Source organism: Lactuca saligna, chromosome 9 (genome assembly GCF_052625555.1).
Source record: "Lactuca saligna cultivar CGN05327 chromosome 9, ASM5262555v1, whole genome shotgun sequence".
NCBI classification, from domain to species: domain Eukaryota; kingdom Viridiplantae; phylum Streptophyta; class Magnoliopsida; order Asterales; family Asteraceae; genus Lactuca; species Lactuca saligna.
In genome coordinates this window covers 77018727-77036182 of record NC_136425.1, presented here as the reverse complement: position 1 = coordinate 77036182, position 17456 = coordinate 77018727, and the positions used below count along the sequence as shown (strand labels likewise).

General features: G+C 30.6%; 1 protein-coding gene across 1 annotated transcript; it reads left to right on the top strand.

Annotated features, from left to right (window-relative positions):
* Positions 1-6346: 6346 nt before the first annotated feature.
* On the top strand, positions 6347-10677 carry LOC145017793 (putative serine/threonine-protein kinase PBL9). Its single transcript, XM_078975746.1, has 6 exons — positions 6347-6882; positions 7301-7581; positions 7677-7812; positions 8438-8580; positions 8655-8778; positions 10049-10677. The coding sequence occupies exons 1-6, from the start codon at positions 6831-6833 to the stop codon at positions 10462-10464; spliced, it is 1152 nt and encodes a 383-aa protein (XP_078831872.1). The 5' UTR covers positions 6347-6830; the 3' UTR covers positions 10465-10677.
* Positions 10678-17456: the final 6779 nt, after the last annotated feature.

Genomic DNA, 17456 nt, shown 5'->3' with positions numbered 1-17456 from the left:
GTTGCATACTGCTAAGTCGAAACTTCGAAAAATCATAACTTCCTCATACGAAGTCAGATTTGGGCGTTCTTTTTATGCACGCTCATGGTTTGACGTACTCTACGACTTTCATTTAGATTGCTAAGGCTAAATATCGCTCTAACGTAAATTCACTTTTTATGTCGCGTTGTGTCGTGCCGGTTCTGTCGCGAAACTTCGACAGGTCATAACTTCCTCGTTATAACTCGGATTTCGACATTTTTTATATCTTCGGAAACCTTGTTTCAACTACTACAACATAATTTAAAGATATCAAGTTTATTTTACACTTAAATTTTGACGCTTATTTTTATTCTTAATTAATCAAACCACATAATTAAGCAATTAAGCACAAAACACATAATACTCAAATAATACAATCTTATTATTTCAAAACGGGTTACAAAGGTTAACCTAGACCATTACATTGCTAAAAATGGCAAGCCTAGAAACACAGGCGTTACATCATAAGATTTTGATGTATAATCCAAGCCATAAACATCTTAAACTGCCACTTGACCCTCCTTCAACCTCTAAATCGTTGGAGCTCCCTCCTCTATTGAATAGGAGTGTTTTTTTGCGAGAATGAAGACTGGTTAGGGGGTTTATTATATGTGACATCGTTCCATGTCATCGGTTTACCGCGTCGTTGTGACCAATTGACCCGTGGTCAAAGAAAACCATTTAATTGCCACACCATGGTGTTCTACTTGCCACGTCGTGGTGCTCTATCTCCATTAGCAACATATATTAGCCCACCATAGTATGGTGCCTATTTACAACATTGTGGTGTAAAGTAGGTTGCCTTCCTATTATGAAGAAGAACTACGTCTGAATCTCTATCTTCCCTCCTTGTTTCATGGTGAAGTCCTCACCGCACCGCCGTAGCTGTATGACAACAACCTTTAAAGTTGATTCCATTTTAGCCTTGAGGCATTTTCTTCAATCTTCAAACCTTCATATCTCCTTCGTCTTAAACCCGTTTTCTATGATCTTTATACCCAAGCGAAGGTGGAAACATAATCTACAACTTGGTTGAGTCATTTCTCACTAACTTTATATGGGTCTTAATCTGTTAACTCACAAAGATGGTCTAAAAACATAAAATTTCCCATTTTACCCTTTTGAACAGTATGTACTTTCTCATGTATACTCTTTCTTGAACTTACTCATCTAACCTCATCTAAGTGACTTAAAATCTTTTTGGCCATTTTCATGAAGTCACAACTTCATAATCTCATATTTTCTCATAATTGACCATTTTGCCATTTTGATCAATATTTGAATAAAAGTCAAATCTTTCTAAAATTTAGATTCTTACAATAAATTTTCATTATTCAATAAGATATTATTTGATGATTATAAAAAGAACAAAATATAATAAACAAAATAAGGTTATGATTGGGATCTCATGAGATGATGAAAAGAAAACCACTAAACCATTACTTAGATTCAATGTAAATTGTTTGTTCATTAGATAATGGTAGATTATTTGATCGACATAGTCAAAAGCATGTAAGTGATAATCATTATTAAATGTTATTTTTCGTAGTAGTGAAGATATATCTCCAAGATTATCTTTGAAAACCTTCTACATCTCCTGTCCGTTTGATCTTCTTGTCCGAATCTTGTATAGTGTCAATGAAATTATCTTCAATGATTGTCCATTCTGACAATTTTGTGTAAATAGATTGCCTCCATGAAGAAAACTGATTATGGTGTTTCATGAATCAAAATGTTAAATGTGACTTGAGCTTTTGGAGTATTCTAATGGAGCATCCACTTCCAATAGAACATCTAAATTAGTAATACATTAAAACTCACTTTAATGAGTTTTTTTTCTTCATTTTGTAATTGGTTTTTAGTTTTTTATTTTTATTTATTTTCTTTATTATGAATTTAAGGATCTACCAATGAATGTGATTGAGGTTGCAACACAAAATGTAATTCTGAAGACGCAAGTACCAACAGAGGAATGGACCCAAGAACAAGATATATATATATATATATATATATATATATATATATATATATATATATATATATATATATATATATATATGATTCCTAAGTTGTAGTGTCTAAATCTAAAACAAGAAGACCCTCATAGAGGATTCTTAAAAACATGCTTAAAAACATAGGAGGTGTTGGTGGTTATCTAGATTTAGTAGTGGAAATGGATTAGGGTGTTAGGATATTCAGGGTGATAGTTGGTATTGGTGATTATGATGCTATTTTTTGAATAGTTTATGAATTCCTCTAACAAATTGGTTTGCCTTTTGTAAACATAAACTCTTTGTGAATACCCTTAAGATGGTTGGTTTGTATTTTTAAGGTTATATTTATCATTTTAGTTATATTGGTCAGATTATGCCCTTATGATGGTTGGTTGGTATATTATAGGCACTGTTGTAAAAATCTCGACTAAGTCCCGATTAATCCTTAAGCGCCACTCGACCGATTAAAGGGCACCTAGCGATTAATCATTGCATACATAATAAGTGAAACATTATAAAACGATGAAATTTTAACATTTTGAAGAAGTTTTATCTTAATGGAAACTATTTGAGTCATGATTAGTGTTGTATTAATCATATTAACCTATTTTGTTATCATATTAGTGTTATTTATGAACTTTGATATGATATTAGTCATATTTAATTTCTTAAAATTCAAAAAATTAGCAATTAATGGTACCCGATTAATCCTCTGATAATCTCCGCCTAGCCAATTAATCCCTTGACCCCAATACACCGACTAACTAACGTCGAGCGTTTTTTGCAACCTTGATTATAGGTTTAAGTTCATATTTGTCATTTTGGTTATATTAATCAGATTATGCCATTAATATGGTTGGTTACAACATACTACAGTTATAAGGTCATATTTGTCATTTTGATCATATTGGCCATATTGGTCACATTCAATAATATTACATTCTGAATGCATATAATGGTCATATCGATCACAATAATTTCCTCATTTCATTAACCAAAAAATTTGCTATACACCACAAGACTTAACCAAAAGATAACATGATGAATTAAAATATTACCCTACAACTTATGCCAAACTAACGATACATCATCCCAATAATGACTCACACGAAATAAAACATCATCCACTTCCATAATTCAACTTTATCAACAGGTATAGTGGCATTCACAGGCAATCTAACTTCATTAAATTTAGGGGAATCAGACACATTGATAGGTAAATGAGCATTAAGGGCAGATACATGCACATTAACAGGTATATGAGCATTAACAACTAATATAGCCTTAGCAAAAGCTCTCAATTTGAACATCTTGTCTCTATAATATTTGTTTTTCAAAGCCAAGAATCTAACAAAATACTTGCGCTCCCTTTATTCATACCACAATAACAAAAAAATTGCAACATTTATAACCTAAATCAAATACTAGTAATGAAAATGGAAAATATAGAAGCTTTACCATGAAATTTGGGCAACCAAAGAATCTTTGACCTGGATTCTTTCAAATCCATGATGTCCACATTCCACACAGATCTCCACAATCGCACCTGCATTAGAATGTTTGAAGAAAAAGACAATATCGATTTACGCTAACGAATTGGAGATATGAAGATTTTTGATATCTTATTCACTTAAATCCATCCCCAAATACTGCTTCATATATGAAAACCCTAAACGTATAGTTGGTTGGGCATGTTGTCTTGCCACGTATGATGTCATATATTGGGTAAGCTACTAATTTCCCGTAATTGATTATATTAACAAGTAACTTTGGCTCGATTGCTACAAAAATATACTATGACTAAGGGGTTGTTTGTTTATCTCTTAATTGCAAAATTAAGAGGCAATGTCTTAAAATTTCAGATTCAAATCGTTTGTTTGAGTATTATATTTTACCTCTTAAACTTAAAAATACCTCTTATTTTTTCAGATGTTAAACCAAGTCTGAAAAAAAAAAAAAAAAAAAACATGCGTGCTTTCTATTAGCCCTAATCGACCGGTCGACGCGTCCTTTCTTTCCTTCCCACATCGTCTGCTCCCATCGCATCTTCTCCCACCGGCGACACCTGCGACTGCTACCACCGGCGACGCCGCACACCGATGACGCCAGCAACGCCGCCAGCCTCTGCCGCCGGTTCGTTTCTTCCTTTTTTGCCCTCGAATTCAATGGTCTTGTTTGTTCCTTCTTTCCCTTCAAAATTGAAAATCAAAAATCGAATTCAATGGTCTTGTTTGGTTTGAAATATGGTTTGATTTTGATGAATGTTGCTGATTCTGGTTTGATTTTGATGAAATGTTGTTGATTTTAGTTTGGTTTTATTTGATTTATCAGCTATGGCTTCTTTTCCATGTTTATTTTACTTGCATATGAACCATTTGATAAAATGCCTGAATGAAATTGTTTCAACTTATGATTTATTTAAATTTCTTTGTCTTGAATCTTTTTCTAGAAAAGAAACCTTGGATGATAAAAATTGTTTGTATGTAGATCTGTTAATATTCTCTCTTAAATTGTTCAATGTGGATGGTAAAATCTGATGTATCCTTTGTTTGGTTGATATAGGTGATTGATAATGAACAAGATGCTATCAAGATGAGGATGACAATGGATGCAGTTTTCAATGTGATTGTTCTGATGTTTATTGCTGCAATTTTTAAGTTTATTTGGACTGTTGCATTTGTGTGTAGATCTGTTAACATCAATTTCTATGTTGTGATCAATATTAGCATACAATTTAAAACAAAGCAATTTTGATTGTTATAATTGGATACATTAGCCAAATATTTATGTTTGATTGTTTAATTTTAACTTATGTCTAATTTGGATTTTGTATGGTGTTTTTATAATTTTGCAAAAAATATACAGAAGGGTAAAATGGTCATTTTTATAATTAAGCACAAAAATTCAGAGGTTCTAAACAAACAACATGTTCACAATTCAGATCTTAAAAATTCAGACCCTCTTAGAAATTCAGATCTTACCAAACAGCCCATAATTTGAATATAAGTTCAAAATGTAATGACTTTTTTAAAGATTTCCTTTAACAAAATTGGTTAAGATATATCGGTTTTCAAGTTTTTACTCCTTCAAAAGATTATGGGTGTGTTTAGGTTGGCTTTTTTATCACAAAAATGATTTTTAAGAAAATTACTTATTAGTTTATGGCTTTTAGGAAAAACGGATTTTAAAAAATGTTTAGATAATAAATTTTGATTTTTAGGAGTAAAATGACTAAAAAACTAAAAAAAATTAGGATTTTTTAGTTTTTTGAAAACTTTACTTTTTTCTATCTAAAAAGATGTTTTAAAAAACGTTTTGTAAATATACAAACATTTTTTGTAGGTTATTAGTTTTTTTAAAAACTAAAAAAAAAATTAATAAACTATTCTCAAAAACTATCCAAACACCCACTATTTTTTTCTTTCAAATTTACTTGTTACTTTTATACTTCTATTAGTATACAAGAACTAGCAAAGGATTCAAAACCATTTGCTTTTTTTTCCTTAGAAACCAAACATTTTACCTAACTTAGTCGTATCTTATTTTTTTATGAAAATAATTATATGCTATCCAATTTTATAACTTTTTAATTTGCTTTAATGTAATTTTCTCAAGAAAACTTGGTATTCCAAGAATTCGAATTCGTGCTCTTCGATTGAGACACTTTAAACGATCTTCTTTTTTTTTTTTTTATCTAATTTTGTTTGCATTTTAAAGATCACTTATGTTTAGCTAATTTCACGGTTATTTAATTCATGGAAAATACCATTATTTCTTTGAGAGATGACACCATATTTTGTAAACATTTATGTCGTTTTTGCAAACTTTTTATATATACTTCATTTTTGTAAAAGGTTATGTTATTTTGTGCTCCATCTATAAGAGCATACGGTGTGGGTCACAACGAGAAATGAATTGGCTGAGTTGGCACATGAAAACGGTGTCATGACACGGAGAACACCGCCCCCCCCCCCCCCCCCCCCCAACTTGTTGAATCTTGTTATGGCACTTCTCGTGCTCGTTACCACATATTGAAACGAGAATAATAACCAATCAAAATCATTTTCTTATCTCTTTCTCTCTTTCTCTCTCTACCTTTTTCTACTTCTTAACAAGTTATGACATTGGAACACCACCCCCTCTTCTTGTTGCTTCTTGTCATAACACCACTTCATGTTGCCCACACCGTATGCTCTAAACAAATATATCAGATTGCATAAATTAGTCATAGTCCAGGGGGGTTAATTGTAAAATATGACAAAAAAGTGTTAGGACAAACCAGTCAAACTCGGGCAACAGTATTAAAGACGATGATATCTTGCGAGAATTTAGTAAAGTGCTGCTCTGTCAGGTTCTTGTTCTTCGCATAAAAATCTTCACTGGATTCCATTAATCACAGTCACCCTTCTTTCTTCTAAAACAGCTCAACAATTTTCTTTATAAAATCGAAAATATTACATGCGGCAAGCAACTTGCAGTGAAGAATTAACGGAGATTAGTCAACTTTATTGTCTTTGGCTTTGTTCTGGAAGGATTCTCCGAGACTAAAATATTCAACACACATATGAATATGACTATGTGTGCATATTGAACACGCAACTAGTGTGCGTGTGCGTTTATTTTCACACCCTCCAAGTGTTTGTTTTAATTCCCCTGTGAATTTTTTCATAGTTTGATCACCTGTTCTTCAGAAGCGAACCCATCCTTCATCTATCTGTTATTTAGCCTGCGAAGCAGCAAAAAGCGCGTGATTTGAGCCGCTGATTTGACTCAGAACGAGCGAAGCGATCAAGAACGCCAGCGATTTGGTACAAAATGGGTTCCTGTTTCAGTGTTCGATTGAAAATCGAAAGCTCTCGGCATGATGGTGAGTATATCGCGTCATCTAATCATGATCTTAATAATATCTACTGCAATTTCCCTTTCTTATTCACAAAAGAGCGAGACTTTAAAACTTAAACCTCGGAAGCCTTTTGCTTCTGCAACTTTCTTGAAAATTTTCGATGCTTATTGATCCTCTTTCTCCTACTTACACATATGTTTGTATTTCTATGATTAATCGCCTGTAATTCTGTTTTATATTGTTTTTTGTTGGGATTAAAGTTGCTTTCAAGCTCGATAGGCGTATATATTTTGCATGATTAAGCTGTATGCCTCTATTTATCGACAGAAAGGTTGGATCTTTAGAAACCAATCATGTGACCAAAATGATTAATGTTGATCACTAAGTAACCCATGATTTTCTGTAAAGATCTTTTTAAAATTTCGTAACTTTTTTATCACAGGTAAGGTCACATCTGCCTCAGTTCCCCCAAGCCCTCGAAGCCCAAGAAGCCAAGATGAGATTTTGCAATCAGGAGATTTAAAATCTTTCAGTTTCAATGTTCTTAAAACAGCTACAAGAAATTTTAGACCCGATAGTGTATTGGGTGAAGGTGGATTTGGGTCAGTTTTCAAAGGGTGGATCGATGAAAACTCACTTACAGCTGCAAAACCAGGTACAGGAACAGTGATTGCAGTCAAAAGGTTAAATCATGAAGGCATTCAAGGTCATCAAGAATGGTTGGTAAGTATATGAAGCTATGAACAAGAATGATTTTTAATTAATAAGTTAATTATAATAATTTTGGATAAACTGGTTTCATGTTTATGTTTATGCAGGCTGAAATCAATTATTTAGGGCAGCTTAATCATCAAAATCTTGTAAAGTTAATCGGTCATTGTTTGGAAGATGATCACAGAATGTTAGTGTATGAGTTCATGCCACGTGGCAGCTTGGAAAATCATCTTTTCAGGAGTGAGTTTTTGTGATTGTTCCTCGTTTATGCAATGGTAGATATGAAATTGAAGTTTCTAAGTTTTCTTTATTATTATATTAATTAAAAAAGTTAAAGACATGGCTATAATTAAAAGAATATGGTAACTTCTTTGTATATGATATGAATAGTTTTTTGAGAAATATGCATTGCTTTGGGAAAAATTTTGATAAAGTCCTAAATATATTTTTTTTTAACAGAAAAGTCTCAATTATTTAATTTTACACGATAATCTGTGATTTCTTGTTAAAATAAAAATAATGACCTTTTCGTTAATTTTGGCAAAATATCAAATAATCGGGACTTTTCTATTAATTTTTTTTTTATGACATTAGAAATTTTTTTCCCAAAATAATGAAACTTTACTGCATATCTCCCATAAAGGTTATAAATTTCTGCCACATCAGTATATTACACATGTACATCCTATGTGGACGATGAGTCGATGACATGGCATAAAAACATGTTAACTTATGTCATGTGATCATAATTAAAACAAACACATTACACGTTAAAATTTTGAAAGTACAATTGTATGATAAAATAAAATTACAAACTTCATTGCTATTTATGGAATTGGTTATCTTTTTTTTATTATTATTACAGGAAGTTCTTATTTTCAGCCTCTTTCATGGAACCTTAGAATAAAAGTTGCTTTAGGTGCTGCAAAGGGACTTGCATACTTACATAGTCCTGAAGCAAAAGTGATCTATCGTGATTTCAAGTCCTCCAATATATTAATCGACTCAGTATGTCTCAAATTAATGATTATTCACTTTGTTTAGTTTGTGTTTTTACGAATTTACCCTTTACTTGCTTCCAGAATTACAATGCAAAACTTTCGGATTTTGGGTTGGCAAAAGATGGGCCCATTGATGGTAAAAGCCATGTGTCTACACGGGTTATGGGTACCCAAGGTTATGCAGCTCCTGAATACATGGCCACAGGTAATCATATTGAATATATATATATATATATATATATATATATATATATATATATATATATATATATATATATATATATATATATAGTTAAGTACTTAAGTCATGTATGGGTAAAGTGACTGAATCGGTAATGATGTTAGTATAGATAAAGTGTTGTACAATCAATGATACATAACGTTTTTTTTTTCTAGACTGAATAAAGTGTGTTAATAAGACTAAGGCTGTGTTTGTCATGTTTGGCAAGCCAAAAAGTAGTTATAAGCTAGCTTTTTAAAAAGCTACTCAGACTAGCTTTTTAAAAAGCTACTCAGACTAGCTTTTTAAAAAGCTACTCAGACTAGCTTTTTAGGAGCTTTTTTAAAAAGCTACTCAGACTAGCTTTTTAGGAGCTTTTTTAAAATTTTCCAAATATATCCCTTAATTAATTATAAAATCACATTCTTTTAAATATCCTTTTATGTCATTTCATATTTTTCAGCTAGTTTTACCAAATATCATTTTTTATCAGCTATCAGCTAGCTTTTTATTTAATAGCTAGTTTTTCAGCTATCAGCTAACTTTTTACCTAAAAGATAGTTTTTCAGCTAGAATGCCAAACATAGCCTAAATGATCATTTTACCCTTACATTCCAAAAAAATAATTTTATAATATTCATCATTTTTAACGTGAGAAGAGTTGGAAGGAAAGTAGGTAAATGTTTAGAGTGCATTTGGTTGTGGAAAAATTTCCAGTTTTCTATGAAAATTGTCAAATGAAAATGAAAATTTTGAAAACGCGTATGGTTGATTTAGTTTTCAAAATTTTTCCAAAAAAATGAAAATTTTCTATTTTCCAAACTGTATGTAAATTCGAAAAGTGATTTTTACGGTTTTCCAAAGTTTTCTAAATTTCTAAAAGTGTGTTTAGTTGTAGAAAAATTGTTTTTGTTTTCTAGAAAACATTTTCAGAAAATAGAGTTTAGTTTTCAATGAAAATTTTAAAAACACATTTGGTTGAAACCAGTGGAGTTTTCATTCCGTTTTAAAAAATCACTTTTCTAATTTACATACAATCTGAAAGAAATAAAATTTTCATTTCCTTGGAAATTTTTGAAAACCGAATAAACCAAACACATTTTCAAAATTTTCATTCTCATTTTTCAAATAGCTTCTTCAATTTTCCTTTCAACTCCTCACCTTAGGATCGATCGATATTTTTTAAAAATGATTAATATTTTGATACACGAATCTTTTTAATCTAAACTTAATCATGTGTTAAATTGTTATGAAGGTCATTTAACTGCAAGAAGCGATATATACAGTTTTGGGGTGGTACTCCTTGAGCTTTTGACAGGTAGGCGATGCATTGATAAAAACCGTCCACCTGGCGAGCAGATATTGGTTGTATTTGCTAAGCCATTTTTAACTAGCAAACGAAAGATTCTTCACATCATGGACCCACGTATCGAAGGGCAATACGCGTCTTCTGTTGCCACGCGGGCTGCCATGCTGGCAATGAAGTGTCTGATGAAAGAACCTAAACACAGGCCGACTGCTGATGAGTTGGTTAAAGCATTGGAACAGATTCAGGAGTTGCAGAAATCATTGGAGAATGTTGGAATGGAATCAGTGAGAAAAGAGAATGGGAATGGGAATGAGAAGAAAGTTGTTTCTTATCCGAGGCCTGTGGGGTCCACTAGTGTTTAAAATTTTATTCAGTTGGGGCTGAATAAGTTGTATTAGAGTTGGGAAAGAAAAACAGGGGTTTAATGGAGGGGATATTTTGGTGTACAGTTTTTGAGTTTTGATGCATATATACATTCGAATTTGGGCGATTCGTGGTGTATGTGTATGTTGTGGTGAGTGTGAATGTGTGATTCTCATTAAGAAAGAAATTTGATGTGCTTAAATTGATCCAAATTTCGTTTCTTGTAGAGTTTGTTTGAAGGATAACTTGTAACTGGTTAAAGCAACAAAAGATATAATTTGAACATAATTGGAGATCACTTCGCTAGATTAGTTATTTAATTATGAAGGAAGAGATTCTAGTATCTCTCACATCCCCTAAATTTGAAGGAAGAGATTTTGTAACGTGGCTATTTTGGTTATTTAATTATGCATTTTACGAGTTTTATTTAGGGAAATTTATAAAAAATAAAAAAATAAAAAAAAAAGTTCTTATTTTTAAACATTATAATCAATTTCGTCCTTATCTTTTTTCTTTAGTATAATTCCAAAAAACCGGAAATTATATTTATTTTGACCCTTTTACATCCGACTTTTAAAAACTATAATTTTAGTCTAGATATTAAATTTTATTATAAATTTGGTCAAAACTTCACATTTTTAGTCTAGATTTCAAAATTTTGCTACAAATTCATCATATATTTAACTCTTTTTTTTTCAAAATTTTGTTTTGAATATGATTTTTTTCTTTATAAAATCATAGTTATACTAAAAAAATATTATTTTCACATAAAAATCTTCTTTTTTTCTATATAAAAACTTTTTTAACACTTTTGTATGCAAAATACCTAATTATAAAAATATGTATTTATTAAGTACATAAATAAACATAAATCTGTTTTTATTAAAAAAAATGAATACAAATACGTATTTTACAATGCAAATCGTACCTTTAGAAAAAATGAAAAAAATGAAGACAAATACGTAATTATAAAAAAATGCATGGAGTCGATGTGTCACGCCCACTCGCCAAGCTTCTTGGCATGCGCTAACACCACCCCCTTAACATATGTAAATGGCATGCGCCAAGCATGGCTTGTTGGGAGAGAGAGAGAGAGATAGAGATTTTAATTTTATAATTCTTCCAAAATTAATATCAAACTCACCACCATATGCCAAAAAAGTAATGTGACAATATTTTGCACATGTTACCATTCCCTTAGTCTCAGTGGAAACCACTTAGAGTCTTATATCATATCAGTTATTCATTTTAATTTATTCATTGGTATTTTATATTGTTGTTTTTTATAGTTTATAAAATTAAGAATTTCGTATATCTCCTTCTCATATCATATTTTTACTTTCATAAACTTTTTGAAATATAGTTTTTATAATTATTTTAAATTTTTATTTCTATCAATTACCTATTATATCCTTCTTTATGTATACCTTCATAAATTTACTAAATAACATTATTTCTTGCTTAGAAACACCAAAATGAGTAGTTCTTTTTTATCAAACCCAAAAATCCAACAAATACTACGAAACTTATGTTTGTTTGTCACCACACACCTCTACTACTCTGCTTCAATCCAGATTACGCAACTGCAAATGCACAAAGTGATATTTATATCTATTAATATTTGCTAAGTAAATAATGTGATGTACTTATTATTTGTTAAATGCATATCGATGCATCATATTATTTCATATTCAAACATCGGCAAACTAAAACCATATAGGCATAGTCTGGATACCAACATATAATTTGTATTAGAAACTAATACAAACACCCCTACCACAAAAATGATTGGTTGAGACTAAATGTATATATACAATAAAATGAAAGCTAAAATTATTATCTTCTCATGACTTGAAAATGAGCATGACAACTCATTGGTATCGGTTGTACCGATACAACATTAAAATATGCATAGCGTGCCTTTAGTTCACATGTGATATTTTATAGGATCAAATAGGAAATCACGAATTTAATGGAAACTAAGACCAATTGACATGTAAAACAATTTATATGTAGAAATACATTTGATAATATGACTTCAAATTTTCCGATATCTTCTAGGGTTCAATAAATCCACCTTGTGATGCCAATGATGAATATTTCACAATTTCCGTCTTTGTTTTTTATATTCTTAAGTATTAAACTGGTTTTAACAAAAAATCTTAAGAAAAATAAAAATTCTTACACGCATGGATACATATGGAAGTGTCAAATATTGAAGGTAGAGATAATTTCATTGTTGAAGGAACGATGATATAAACTTAATCTATTCAAAGAAATTAAAATGATCAGCAAGATTTGTTTGTGTATGCATGAGCAAATATTAGTTTAGTACCTATAGTGAATGAAATTAGATGCTTCTTTAAGCAAAAGTTTTTACCCCGAATATAACATGTGACATATCGGAAGCAACCACATATTGAACAGTTGGTAAAAGAAAATTATTGAAATTTATATGAACAACAATACACACATAAAAGTCTTTTTCCTTCTTTAAAGGTCCTTAATCCTCTCAAAATATGATAAAATGTTTCTATTATTCATCGTATTTATATTTGGTCTTGTTATGTTTGATGTTGTTCATGTTATTTTTACATTGAAGAGCCAATTAATAATCATTATTAAAAAGTCGTTTGAGTTGTATTAGTCAAATTATGGGGTTTCAAATGCATAAGAATCAAGGAAAATGTTTCCTTTATAAGATACTAGTTTATAACCCGTGGAAACCACGGTTATTAAATTAATTAAACTTTTATAGTAAAAAATTCAAAATTATTAATCAATTATTTTAAATAAATTATTAATTCAAGAGATATTTTTATTAGTTATGTGAAATTATAATCGTTGATTCAAATAAATATGTAAAATTAATTTTTAATATATATTAGATATTTTTTATTTGTGAATTAATGAAAACAATAATATAAAATAAAAAATTTAAATTTAAGTTTAAAATAGAGAATAAATACATTGACAAATAGTATAATATTACATTAATGAGGATGTCTAATAAATTTAAAATGAAGAACTAATTGATTGACAAGTGGTAATACATTAATTAAAAGGTCTAATATGGTGACACATGGCAAAAGAACTACTCTTTTATTAATATAGGGAGATATAAGGAGACTAGGCGAATGCTCGCGCGTTGCGCAGTGGGATAATTATGTAGTTTAATATGGTTATATATGGTTTAATGTATTGTGAATAAGTCATACATAAAACTTGTATGCGATTAAATAACATGTATATTTTTTGATTTACAGATTTTTTATCATAATAAATAATGAAAATTTTTTACTATTTGTTTAAAATTTTAAATGTAATTTTTATGTACACATTAGTATTTAATGTAATTAATTGATAATTGATTATATATGGATTCTTATTTGTGGTCGTCTATTTATATTGAACCTCATAAAAATACATATTTAACGACTTTTGTTAGTTTTACTATTGAATAGAAAATGGTGCCGTATTTTAAGTAAATATAAAAAATCTCATTCTCAATCTATTTTAAGATAGTGACATATTTTAAGTTAATATAAAAAAATCATATTCTTGAACTACTGAAAAAAAAACGGAGCTAAATTTTTTAACTATAATAAAGTTGATTCCAATTACCATGTGCTCAATCGAACATAATATCATTCAATAAACATCATAAGATATTACGTTATATTCAAATTACGGACATCATTTTTGTAAGAGTCATTCAAAATATATGAGACTATAGTGCCTAATATAACAATGTAATAACCAAATGACCCTAACATATTTTAAATGAAATATAATTATAATATATTATCTATGCAACTAAATTTTCTGCACAACATGTGAGATTCGTCTACTATATGGTATTCTTCTAATATATTATATTATTGTATAAACATTATATTTGGAAAACCACTTTGAGTTATATTGTAGTTTATAACATTAAATTTGTGATAAGCTGTATTTGACACACATGGGTGTATTTATATCTATATTATATATTTAAAACAAATCTTATATAAACATCCAATCTAAATATTCATCTTCAAGTTTTCTTTCTTCGCCACGTAAACAAATTTTTGTTATAAGGCCAAAAATGGAATAAAAGACACACTTAATTGTATGATCATGATATATTGTATTTTGATTGGGGCTTGTACAAAACATGCATGCACATATATTATTAATTTATCTCTTGTTTCGGGTAATTCGAATAAGATAGCTTCAAATCCAACGTATCAAACGGATTACCCATTTACTAAAGTTTAAAACCCAAAAACTCAAACATGTTCTAATACCATACAAATGCATGATGTTTTAGCAAATTATTATCTCATATGAATTACCATTGATTATGTGTGATTAATTATTAAGAAGGTGAAAAGGTTTGGGGGTTTCAAATGCATGAGGTCTTATATAAACATCCAATCTAAATATTCATCTTCAAATTTTCTTTCTTCGCCACGTAAACAAATTTTTGTTATAAGGCCAAAAATGGAATAAAAGACACACTTAATTGTATGATCATGATATATTGTATTTTGATTGGGGCTTGTACAAAACATGCATGCACATATATTATTAATTTATCTCTTGTTTCGGGTAATTCGAATAAGATAGCTTCAAATCCAACGTATCAAACGGATTACCCATTTACTAAAGTTTAAAACCCAAAAACTCAAACATGTTCTAATACCATACAAATGCATGATGTTTTAGCAAATTATTATCTCATATGAATTACCATTGATTATGTGTGATTAATTATTAAGAAGGTGAAAAGGTTTGGGGGTTTCAAATGCATGAGGTTTTAGCAAATTATTGTGGGGGTTTCAAATGCATGACATTCAAGGGAAAATGCAAGTTTTATAAGTATGTAAGATATAGATATAGATATAGATATAGATATAAATATAGATAATATGAGTTTGAATAACCTGTGTGGAACTTGAATTTGAAGGGTCACTCCATATTACAACCCTTATATTTTTTTTCATACAAGGTTAGAATAAACTGATTATTTTTTCCATGTTGAGTTATCTGCCTTGGCTACATTTTAGGATTAAGAACCACCTTAATCGGTTAAGCATTAGTTGAGTTACACAACCATAAACAAAGACTATTGGAGTTGATCTGTTTTTAGTTTATACATAATTTTTAACCAACTTTAAATAGCCATAGCTTTTTCATACAAGCTTCAAATAAATTGATTTTTTTTTCTAATCTAGTTTTCTGTTTTGGTTACATTTTAGGCTCAAGAACCACATTAATTGGTTAATAACCGATTGAGTTACATAGTTCTAAACAGAGGCTGTTGGGCTGATTTTCTATAAGACTTAATTTTTTAGGCTCAAAAACGACTTTAATTCGATTTTGTTTGGTTCTATACCTGAACACCGGTACCGATACCTTCATAAATAAGTTCTTTTTTGGGAAAATGACTTAGGAAGGTAAATACCTTTTATCCGTGTTCACATATTGGTAACTTCTTTTTTGTACATAATAAAGCAACTAACTTGTTTTAACTGTTTAAATTACACCAATATTACCGGCTAATACCTATTTTAACCGGTAACTCAAAGGGAAAATGACTTAGGAGGGTAACTACCTTTTATCCGTGTTCACATGTTGGTAACTTCTTATTTTTTGTACATAAGAAAGCAACTAACTTGTTTTAACTGTGTAACATCCCAAAAATCATGACCAAAAATTTCATTTTTAATTTAATACTAAAATCATAATTATCAAACCATTAATTTAATACTCCGACATCGGGCCCCGCCTGGCATCAGGCCCTCCCTGGCATCGAGCCTCGTTCGGTACATAGGTCTGTCTCTCTTAGGCCCCGCCTGTCTCCGAGCGCCGCCCGCTAAACACATACAATCATATAACATGCTAACACATAAACAAACATACTCTACTATATTCATGTCCTAAGAAACATACTCTGCTAATAATGAGATACGGAACATCGTCCGTACTCAGCTAGTGATGAGATATGGGACCTCGCCCACACTCACCTCCTTACCAGGCACATACAAATATCACACAGACATCAAGTATAATCTAACATGCAAACATTCCTCGGGCACCCGCTCGACATCGGACCTTAGTTTGGAATAACATACTAACATACAATGCCTAGGGCTAACCCCCGAGTCTTCCTACTCATAGACTACATGGGCCGATATTGTGGCCTTAGACCCATTCACACAGTGAGGAGACTCACCTTGCACTGCTGAAGCCCTGACTGGAACTAGTTGAGTACGGACGAAGTTTCGTATCTCATTATTAGCAGAGTATGTTTCTTAGGACAAGGTTACGGTAGAGTATGTTTCTTTATATGTTAGCATGTTATATGATTGCATGGGTTTAGTGGGCGGGGCCTAAGAGAGATAGATATGTATACCGAGCGGGGCTCGATGCCAGACGAGGCCTGATGCCGGGCGGGGCCCGATGCCAGAATATTAAATTAATGGTTTGACAATTATGGTTTTAGTATTAAATTAAAAACGAAATTTTTGTTCATGATTTTTGGGATGTTACATAGTTAAAACAAGTTAGTTGCTTTCTTATGTACAAAAAATAAGAAGTTGCCAATATGTAAACACGGAGAAGAGGTAGTTACTCTCCTAAATCATTTTCCCTTTGAGTTACCGGTTAAAACAAGTATTAACCGGTAATATTAGTGTAATTTAAACAATTAAAACAAGTTAGTTGCTTATTATGTACAAAAAAGAAGAAGTTGCTAATACGTGAAGATAAGAAGTAGTTACCCTCCTAAGTTATTTTCCCTTCTTTTTTTTGGTTCCTTGAATTTTTATTTTTCGGTTCCAAATGGTTTCGGTTCAGTCCGCTTCGGGAATGGATTTCACCCATATACACATCTAGATGTTAAAAAGAATTTGGAAGCCTAATTTCAAATGATAGAATGCTACTAAAACGACGCCGTTTACATAAATGTTAGGATTTGGGACAGGCTTGAAATATCCAATAT

Coding starts and splice junctions, on each gene's coding strand:
- LOC145017793 (XM_078975746.1), top strand. CDS start 6,831: ATGGGTTCCTGTTTCAGTGTTCGATTGAAAATCGAAAGCTCTCGGCAT. Junction 6,883..7,300: donor CGAAAGCTCTCGGCATGATG/GTGAGTATATCG, acceptor TTTTTATCACAG/GTAAGGTCACATCTGCCTCA. Junction 7,813..8,437: donor GGAAAATCATCTTTTCAGGA/GTGAGTTTTTGT, acceptor TTATTATTACAG/GAAGTTCTTATTTTCAGCCT.